This window comes from Muscardinus avellanarius (genome assembly GCF_963383645.1).
Source record: "Muscardinus avellanarius genome assembly, chromosome: 3".
In the NCBI taxonomy this organism is placed as follows: domain Eukaryota; kingdom Metazoa; phylum Chordata; class Mammalia; order Rodentia; family Gliridae; genus Muscardinus; species Muscardinus avellanarius.
In genome coordinates, this window is record NC_137788.1 from 103,931,139 (window position 1) to 103,942,085 (window position 10,947).

General features: G+C 39.5%; 1 protein-coding gene across 1 annotated transcript in view; it reads left to right on the plus strand.

Moving 5' to 3' along the window:
* Positions 1–9,511, plus strand: part of LOC308260195 (bile acid receptor-like) — a gene marked incomplete at both ends in the record, with an annotated part of 28,174 nt that extends 18,663 nt beyond the window's left edge. The window contains 6 exons of the mRNA XM_080691507.1: positions 13–117; positions 211–310; positions 970–1,083; positions 2,865–2,990; positions 4,103–4,216; positions 9,264–9,511. Of these exons, the coding sequence (XP_080547633.1) occupies positions 13–117; positions 211–310; positions 970–1,083; positions 2,865–2,990; positions 4,103–4,216; positions 9,264–9,511 (807 nt within the window). The remainder of the gene's footprint in view (positions 1–12; positions 118–210; positions 311–969; positions 1,084–2,864; positions 2,991–4,102; positions 4,217–9,263) is intronic.
* Between the last annotated feature and the right edge of the window lie 1,436 nt (positions 9,512–10,947).

Sequence of the window (10,947 nt, forward strand, 5' to 3'; positions counted from 1 at the left end):
GTTTCCTTTCAGATTCAGGAGAGCCTAGAACTAACTAAAGAGGAATATCAGCTTATTAGTAACATTGTGGCTGCACATCAAAAATATAAGATTCCTTTGGAGGAAACCAAGGAATTTGTATGCATTCCTTATTGTTTTAGGAGATAAGAGCACAAACCTAACAGTTTAAAATAATAATGTTTATTAATTTTATTTCTTTTTATGGCTTAGCTGCAGGAATATGCCAATCCAGAACTAAGCTTTTTACGACTCTCAGAGACCATAGTCTTACATGTACATGGGCTAATGGATTTTACCAAAGGACTCCCAGGTAATTACTTTATCTTAAAAATTAAAGTAATTTAGCTGGGTGTGGGAGGCTAAGACTGGAGGATCACATGTTGCCATCAGTCTCAGCTACTTAAGTACTGAGGACCTTAGCAACTTGGTAAGATCCTGTTTCAAAAATAAAGAATAGGGCTGATGTAGAAAGCCTCTGGGTTCAGTCTCCAGTACCACACACACACACACACACACACACACACACACACACACACTTAAATGAATTCAAAGATAGGGTTTGAAAATTATGTTTGCTTGCATCTTTCATTTTTTAGAAATGGCATGATTTTGTTTTTTATTTTATTTTATTTTTGGTGGTACTGGGGTTCCTGGAAGCCCTTCTACCTCCGGGCTATACTCCCAGACCTATTTTATACTTTTTTTAAAATTTGGAAACGGTCTCTTAAGCCAGCACGGCTGGCTCCGAACTTGTGCGACCCTCCTGTCTCCGCCTCCCAAACACGGGGATTATAAGCATGTGCCGTTTGGGAGGCGAAGACAGAAGGACCGTGGTTTGCAGCCTCCCAAATGCTGAGATTACAAGTGTGCGCCACCACGCCCGGCTAAAAGTAAATAATTTGACATGTTAAATGCTATCTCTGAAGATCACCTCTTCATCATCTATTTCTCTATGTTCTTTTCTTAAAGGATTTGAAAATTTGACCAATGAGGATCAGAGTGCATTGCAGAAGGGATCAAAGACTGAAGTGATGTTCCTTCATGTGGCCCAACTTTACAGCCAGAAGGAATCAGCCTCTGAAAGTTAAAAGGCTTTCTTTTTACCTTTAGTATTAAGAGTTAGACTGCATTTAGCAACACATTATGTAACATTAAACTATTTTCATATTATATTTTGATTTTATCAGTTGGTATAGGAATAAATGTCTTATGATAACTCTATTTTTTTTTACTTTATTTGTTTATTTTTTTGTTACTGGGGATTGAATCCAGAGGCTTTTTATCTCCAAGCTATACCCACAGCCCGATTTTATGTCTCATTTGGAAACAGGATTTTGCTAGGTTGCTGAAAGCCTTGCTAAGTTGCTGAGCCTGGCTTTGAAACTGTGATAGTCCCGTGTCAGCCTCTCAGGTACTAAGAGTACAAAGCAAGTGCTACCACACCTGGCTGCTGCTGCTGCTGCTGCTTCTTCTTCTTCTTCTTCTTCTTCTTCTTCTTCTTCTTCTTCTTCTTCTTCTTTTTTTTTTTGGTGGTACTGGGGATGGAACCCAGGGGCATTCTACCTCCGAGCTACATCCCTGCCCTATTTTTTAGTCTTTATTTTGAAACAGGGTCTCACTAAGCTGTGGAGGGCCTAAGTAACTGAGGCTGTCAGCGAACCACAGTCCTACTGTTTCAGCCTCCTCAATGCTGGGATTACAAGCATGCGCCACGATGCCTGGCTTACACTTGGCTTCTTGATAGGTGTGTGTGTGTGTGTGTGTGTGTGTGTGTGTGTGTGTGTGTGTGTGTGTGTGTGTTGGTACTAGAGACTGAACCCAGAGACATTCTATCCCTGAGCAATACCACCGCAAAGCTCTTGTTTTATTTTTATTTATTTATTTTTGGTGGTACTGGGGGTGGAACCCAGGGGCTTTTCTACCTCCAGGCTATACTCCCAGATCTATTTTTATACCTTATTTGGAAACAGGGTCTCACTAAGTTGCTGAGAGCCTCACTAAGTAGCTGAGGCTGACTTTGAACCTGTGCCATGCTCTTGTCTCAGCCTCCCAAGCGCGGAGATTACAAGCGTGCGCCACCACAGCCGACTCCTATTTTTATTTATTTGTTTGTTTGTTTGGTGGTACTGGGGGTGGAACCCAGAGGCTTTCTACCTCCTGGCTATACTCCCAGACCTATTTTATATTTTATTTGGAAACAGGGTCTCACTAAGTTGCTGAGAGCCTCACTAAGTAGCTGAGGCTAGCTTTGAACTTGTGTGATCCTCCTGTCTCAGCCTCCCAAGCGCAGGGATTACAGGTGTGTGCCACCATGCCTGGCCCCCTATTTTTATTTTGAAATAGGTTCTCACTAAGTTGTGGAGGGCCTCAGGAAATTGCTAAAGCTGGCCTCAAACCTGAGATCTTCCTGTTTCAACCTTCAAAGTACTAGAATAATTACAGGTGTGTTATTCTCAGTAACTTATCAAAACCTTATTTTAAAATAAAAATCAAAAGGGCTATGAAAATGGCTCAAAGGCTGAATGCCCCTGGGTTTAATTCTTACTACCAAAAAATAAAAAAAGAAAAAATAGAAAAAGAAAAAGTAGTTTTCTAATACATTGGTCTACTTCTTTTTTCTTTTAATGAAGGCCATTCTTTACTATATAGTAACATGGAAAACATATTTTAGAGGGTATTCTATATGATCTCTCTATAAAATATAAAATATTAACCTAGCTTTATGTTTCAGTAATAAAAATAATAAAGCTTCCATTTGTTGAGAATGTTTCCCATTAACAGATATGCTGAACTCTAAAACAGACTGAACTTACCATCTACATAAAGACGTAAAAATCAGACTTTATATTTTTCCCTTTTACCAGGCACTCTGAGACTATCAAATCATTCAGCTCATATGTTAAATGGTCACAATCAAATTGGTGACAGAAGTGCTCTTTATTCTGTGGAAAATTTTTGCAGTGAAGACTGTCCTTCTGCTACTCTAACTGGTAATATATATAGTATTTGTGTGTATGTGTGTGTGTGTGTGTGTGTGTGTGTGTGTGTGTTACTGGGGATGAACTCAGGGGCATTCTATCTTTGAGCCATTTCCACAGCTCTTTTGATTTTTTTTTTTTTTATTATTGAGAACCCCTAGCCTATTTTTTTTCCATACTGAGGATGGAATCCAGGAGAATCTTACCTCTGAGCTACCCCCAGCACTATTTTTTATTTTGAAACAGGGTCACACTGAGTTGCAAAGGGCCTCACTAAATAGTAGAGGCTGGCTGCGAACTATGATCCTCCTGTCTCAGCCTCCCAAATGCTGGGATTACAATCGTGTGCCGACATGCTCGCTTATTTTTATTTATTTATTTTTTATTATTATTATTTTTGGTGGTACTGGGGTTCCTGGAAGCCCTTCTACCTCCGGGCTACACTCCCAGACCTATTTTTACATTTTTATTTGGAAACAGGGTCTCCTAAACCAGCGCTTGTGGCTGGCTTCGAACCTGCGTGATCCTCCTGTCTCTGCCTCCCAAACGCGGGGATTACAAGCGTGCGCCACCATGCCCAGCTTATTTTTTATTTTTGAAACAGGAACTCACTAAGCTGCAGAGGACCTCACTAAATTGGTTGAGGCAGACCTTGAACATGCGATTCTTCTGTTTCAGCCTCCCGAGTACTGAGATTGCAAATGTGCATTACCAGGGCCGGCTTACCTGGTAATATTATACCAACTGGTAATATTAAATCAATAGAAAATATACTAGAGCTGGGCAAGGCAGTGCATGCTTGTAATCCCATGCTTGGTAGGCTGAGACAGGAGGATCACACAAGTTCAAAGCTAGCCTCAGCTATTTAGTGAGGCTTTCAGCAACTTAGTGAGACCCTGTTCCCAAATAAAATATAAAATAGGTCTGGGAGTATAGCCCGGAGGTAGAAAACCCCTGGGTTCTACCCCCAGTACCACACACACACAAAAAGAAAATATTATATTGGATGGAAAAAATCTTATTGGGTATAATGTTTCATCTTATACTGTTTTGAGAAAAATAATAATCACAATGTATTGTTCTGTACTATGTTCTGATGAAAATACATTTTAATAACATTTTAGGTATTACTGAAGAATTTATTACCTCACTGTTTCACTTCTACAGAAGAATGAGTGGACTTAATATAACAAATACTGAATATGCTCTGCTTGCAGCAACAACTGTGCTTTTTTCAGGTAAAAACTGTTCACCAGTGCAAATATAGATTAATTTGGCAAGTAAATTAAGAAGTTTGTGGTTATTAAATTTTGAACTGCAGCCAATGTGCCAATTTTATTTCATCACAATTTCCTTCTCTATGAGGACAAGTCCTTTAAGCTTATGAACACGTTGTAATTTCTTGCATTAAAAAAAAAATGCCTTCTTGATTTCACTTTCCCATTTTTTTTTTTTTTTTTTTTTTTTTGGTGGTACTGGGGTGGAACCCAGGGGCTTTCTACCTCTGGGCTACACTACCAGACCTATTTTATACTTTTTTTTAGAAACAGGGTCTCTCTTAAGCTGCTGAGAGGCTCACTAAGTAGCTGAGGCTGGCTTCGAACCTGTGAAATCAATCCTGACTCAGCCTCCCAAGGGCAGGGATTACAAGTGTTCGCCACCATGCCTGGCTCACTTTCCCATTTATTTGCTCTCCTGTTTCTCTGTTCCACTTTACAGAAAAAAATTTTTTTTAAAGAGTTGTTTAAGCCAGGTGTGGTGATGTACGCTTGTAATCCCAGCATTTGGGAGGCTGAGACAGGAGGATCAAGGTTTGTAGACAGCCTCAGCTACTTAATAAGACCCTTTGCAACTCAGTGAGACTCTGTTTCAAAAAAAAAAAAAAAATAGGGCTGAAGGTGTTGCTCAGAGGTACAATGCCCTTGGGTTCCATCCTCAGTACCACCAAAAAAAAATTATACACACACACACACACACACACACACACACACACACATGCACACGCACACACACGCACACCTGGGTGTGGTGCACGCTTGTAACCCCAGCATTTGGGAGGCTGAGACAGGAAGATCACAGTTTGCGAACAGCGTCAGCTACTTATTGAAGCCTTTTGCAACTCAGTGAGACCCTGTTTCAAAATCAAAAATTAAAAAATAGGGCTGGGGTATAGTTTGGAGGCAGAATGTCCCTGGGTTTCATACCCAGTACTGCAAAAGAAAAAAAAAAAGGATTTAAAAAATAGGGCTAGGCCGGGCGTGGTGGCGCACGCTTGTAATCCCCGCGCTTGGGAGGCAGAGACAGGAGGATCGCGCAGGTTCGAAGCCAGCCTCGCTGGCGTTAAGAGACCCTGTTTCAAAAATATAAAATAGGTCTGGGAGTGTAGCCCGGAGATAGAAGGGCTTCCAGGAACCCCAGTACCACCAAAAAAAAAAAAAAAAAAAAAAAAAAAAAAAAAATAGGGCTAGGATCGCCGGGCGTGGGGGCAATCCCTGCGCTTGGGAGGCGGAGACAGGAGGATCACGCAGGTTCGAAGCCAGCCACGCGCGCTGGCTTAGGAGATCCTGTTTCTAAATAAAAATATAAAATAGGTCTGGGAGTGTAGCCCGGAGGTAGAAGGGCTTCCAGGAACCCCAGTACCACCCCCCCCCAAAATAGGGCTAGGGGTGTAACTTAGAGGTAGAATTCCCCTGGGTTCCATTTCCAGTACAGCAAAAACAAAACAAAACAAAACAAAGCAAAACAAACAAAAAACCCCAAAGCAAACAAACAAACAAACAAACCCAAAACAACAGAAAAAAAGAAAAAAGAAAAAAGAAAAAAAAGGAATTGTCTATATTTCTGTCTCCATTTCTCTTCTCTTACTCATTAATGAATCTTCTTTGGTGAAAGTTTGTGTGTCCTTGCCGCTCCACCATAACTTGAAAATATCTTTAGGGTTTGGGCATGGCTAATTCCAGTGATCAGTTCTTAATCCCCATCTTACTTGACCCATCAGGCACTTTTGTTAGAGAAGACCATATCCTCTTTCTTAGAACAGTTCCATCACTTTGGTTCAGTTGATCACTACCTTCTTCCTGATAAGCATTTTTTCCACTTGATTTTCGGCATACTACTTTCTCTTGGTTTTTCTTCTTTAGTAGCTGCTCTTTCTGTCTCCTTTGTCAATTTCCTCCTCATCCCCACAATGATAAATGTTGAGAGTAGCCCGGGGCTCAATTCTCTTTCTTCTACACTCGTTTCATTCTATCTCATGGGTTTAACATGAGCTGACCACTCCCAAATATATATGCTAAACTAGATTGCTCCTTCAATCTCCATTAAATAGCCTACTCAATATTTAAACTTGGAAGCCTAGTAGGCATATCAAACTTAACATGTCTGAAAGTGAACTGTTCTCCCCACACCCAATCCTCCTATTTTTCCTCCATCTCTACTAAATAGTATCTCCATCTCTCAATATGCATAAGCCAAAAATATTTAGGTCATCTAACTTCTTTCTTTCTCTTACATCCATACCAAATATACAACAAATCCCGTTGGCTCTACCTTTAAAATACATCTACAACTCAATCACTTCTGTCTCTAGTTTTACCATCTTAAATGAAAATACTTTTCTCACTGTTTTCCTGATACTGTGCTGTCCTCGCTGTCCTCTCTAGAATCTATTATTTATGTAATAGCCACAGTGATTCCTTAAAAATATAAATCAGATCATGTCATTCCTCTGTGCATGCCCTTTAGTGGTTTCCTATTTTAGAGGCAAACTTATATTAAAATTCCAAGTTCTTGCTCTTATTGCTTACTACTATCACTTTTTCTTACTCACTAAGGTCACATTGCTTTTTTTTGTGGTTCTGGAGATTGAACCTAGGAGCAATCTACCATCGAGATACATCCCTAGTCCATTTTACTTATGTATTTTTTTAAATTTGGATACAGGATCTCACCAAGTTTCTGAGAGCCTCATGAAGTTGCTTAGGGTTTTGAACCATAATCCTCCCATTTTTAAAGGCATATGGCACCATGCCTGGCTGCCACATTGCTTTTGATACATTTAATGAAAATTTCAAGCAGTCTCTTGCTACAGGTTTTACTGTATTTGATAAGTCTTTTGCCTAGTCTTGATAAGTATTTTGGATCTCTGCTAAATGTTATTTTATCTCGATGTTACTTTTTTTTTATGGTACTGGGGGTGGAACCCAGAGGCTTTCTACCTCCGGGTTATACTCCCAGACCTTTTTTATACTTTATTTGAAAACAGGGTCTCACTAAGTTGCTGGGAGCCTCACTAAGTAGCTGAGGCTGGCTTCGAACCTGTGCAATTCTCCTGTCTCAGCCTCCCAAGTGCGGGGATTACAAGCGTGCGCCACCACGCCCGGCTAGATGTTACTTTTTAAAAGGTTGATCAATCTACTTTTATACCTTTCCTCCTTGTTTATATCTTTCTATAACATATCAATGGTATTATGTATATATGTATATATGTATATGTGTATATGTGTATATATATATATATATATATATATATATATATATATATATGCCTGTACCACCAAGCCCGGCTATTTTTACCTTTTAAAATGTGTATATGAGCCAGGCATGGTGGCACATGCTTGTAATCCCCGCGCTTGGGAGGCTGAGACAGGAGGATCGCAAAGGTTCGAAGCCAGCCTCAGCTACTGAGTGAGGCTTTCAGCAACTTAGTGAGACCCTGTTTTCAAATAAAATATAAAAAAGGTCTGGGAGTATAACCCGGAGGTAGAAAGCCTCTGGGTTCCACTCTCAGTACCACCAAAAAAAAAAAAAAAAAAAAAAAAAAAGTGTATATGTCTCTTTCCTTTCTGACTCTTCCTGGACCTAGAGTATGGGTTCAATGGGGATTTTCTATCTTATATTCACTGCTATATCTCTAGCACAATGATTAGATGAATAAACGCTCTCTAATCATTAAGAAGTTGTTGGCGCTTATATTTTAGACCTAAGGACTTAAAAAACTTTGCCTTTGCTGGGCGTGGTGGCACAGGCTTGTAATCCCCGCGCCTGAAAGGCAGAGACAGGAAGATTGGGCAGGTTCAAAGCCAGCTGTGCTGGCTTAAGAGACCCTGTTTCCAAATATATATATATATATATATATATATATATATATATATATGTCTGGGAGTGTAACCCAGAGGTAGAAGGGTTTCCAGGAACCCCAGTTCCACCAAAAAAATAATAAAAAAGTTCACTCTCCTTCATTCACATTTGTTTCTCTCTCTCTCTCTCTCTCTCTCTCTCTCTCTCTATCTCTCTCTCTCTCTTCTCTCTCTCTTTCTGTATAAAAAACTTTGCCTTCTATTTTCTATTGACCTTGGGAAAATTACTTAATCTCTTAAAGTTTCAAGTAAGCCCTTGGTTGTGCTTATATTATTATTATTTTTGGTACTGGGATTGAACTCAGGGGCATTCTACCACCTACCTACAACCCCAGCCCTATTTCTTATTTTTATTTTTAAACAAGGTCTTGCTAGGTTGCTGAGTCTTACTACTTGTTGAGATTCTTCTTGAACTTGTGATCCTCCTGTCTCAGCTTCCAAGTCCTGGGATTAAGGTGTGCCCTACCATGCCTGGCTATGCGTGTATTCTACAACTGCTTACTTACCCTTTCTCCCTGTGTGGCTTGTGGACATTAATTCTCTATGTTTCAAGATCATCTGAAAAGTGAGGGTAAAAACCAACCTTACTTCACAGAGTGTTGAGAAGATTAAAAAAATAATGCAAGCTGGGTGTGGTGGTGCATGCTTGTAATCCCAGCACTTGGGAGGCTGAGACAGGAGGATCGCACAGGTTCAAAAAGTCACACACACACACACACACACACACACACACACACACACACACACACACACACACACAATGCACAGAGAAAAGTTACTTTTAATGTCTGGCATATATTAAAGGATTCAGTGAAATTTTTTGTAATTTATTTATTTATTTATTTATTTTGCGGGTCTGGGGATGGAACCCAGGGGCATTTGATCTCTGAGCCACACCTCCTGCCCTATTTTTTATTCTTTATTTTGAAACCGGGTCGCACTGAGTTGTGGAGGGCCTCACTAAGTAGCTGAGGCTGTCCGCGAACTGTGATCCTCCGGTCTCAGCCTCCTGAATGCTGGGATTACAAGCGTGTGCCACCACGCCCGGCGAATTTTTTTGTAATTTAAAAACTGCATTGTCTTAATGAACTCATTATCTTTTATTTCTTTTCAGTATGCATTAAGATAAATACGTAATATTTTTCAGATCGTCCAGGCCTTAAAAATAAACTACATGTGGAAAATTTACAGGAACCAGTTTTACAAATTTTGTATAAATACTCAAAAATGTATCATGTGGAAGACCCGCAGCATTTTGCTCATCTCATAGGGAGGCTTACTGAACTGAGAACTCTGATTCATAATCACTCAGAAATCCTAGGCACTTGGAAAACAAAGAACCCCAGATTGACTACTTCATTCTCTGAGAAATGGAATTTTTATTCACACTACTGAAATTTTTGAATGTTGTGATATAAATTTTCTAAATCTAAATTGGATGACTAATTTGGAAAACATGAATAGGATTGCGATATTACCAGTAGATCACCATAAACTTGACATCATTGGTGCTTATCAAATTTTGTGAAATCCACTGATCATGAGATTGACATCTAGAATTCAAGATTGGACTCAGAAGAGGCAATGGCTGTTGTTTCTACATGACTTCTGCAAAAGGAAACATAGGAGTTGTCATCGGAAGTAACTGCTTTTTTTCATTTAGTAAAAAATATGTAATTTATTGACATGAAAAAGCTAGTTAGTGGAAATGGCTATAATTAGAAAAGGTAGTTTGTGATCCTCACTAATTAAGACCAGATTGATGGAATAAGGAACTATTATTTTATTTTATTTTGTGGGTCTGGGGACGGAACCCTGTGGCATTCAACCTCCGAACTACACCCCCTGCCCTATTTTTTATTTTTTATTTTGAAACTGGGTCTCACTAAGTTGTGGAGGGCCTCACTAAGTAGCTGAGGCTGTTTGCAAACTGTGATCCTCTGGTCTCAGCCTCCCAAATACTAGGATTACAAGTCTGTGCCACCACGCCTGGCTGGAACTATCATTTTATTTATTTATTTATTTTTGTTGTTTGTTTTTGGTGGTACTGGGGTTCCTGAAAGCCCTTCTACCTCCGGGCTACACTCCCAGACCTATTTTTTTATATTTTTTTTATTTGGAAACAGGGTCTCTTAAACCAGCGCTGCTGGCTTCGAACCTGCGCGATCCTCCTGTCTCCGCCTCCCAAGTGCGGGGATTACAAGCGTGCGCCACCACGCCTGGCCTGGAACTATCATTTTAAGTCTATTCTTGTTACAGCATTTTATGAATTATTAAAATGGAACAAAGCCTTGATTTATCTCTTCTTTTTTGTTGTACTAGAAATTGAACCCAGGGGTGTTCTACCACTGAGTTCACTCCCAGTCCTTTTTTTACACGGCCTTATTTTTTATTTTGAAACAAGGTACTTGCTAAATTGCTGAGGCTGGCCTTGAATCTACAATCCTCCTGACTCAGCCTCCCAAGTATTGAGATTTCAGGCATGAGCCACCACATCTGGCTTATCTTTCTGTAATGTCTTAAAAAATGAGGTCTTCCACAAATGAGAGAATTTGTGATATAAGACACCGAAAAAGCGAAAATAACAATTTATAAATATTTTAACAAAATTGGGAAATTTAATATAATTTACTGCTCATTCTGATAGACAATATTCTGACATCTTTGCTAATGTTTTTGTAGAAATAATAAAATTCTTAAAACCTGAAATCTTTCCACAAATACTTTACTCCTTATAGAAACAGGATGGTGACTGTGTTAAAAGTTCATGTATACATGAAAACGAGAAATTCTGTGTTGGCACAGTTGTTTTGAAAGACTGTAAAAACAAA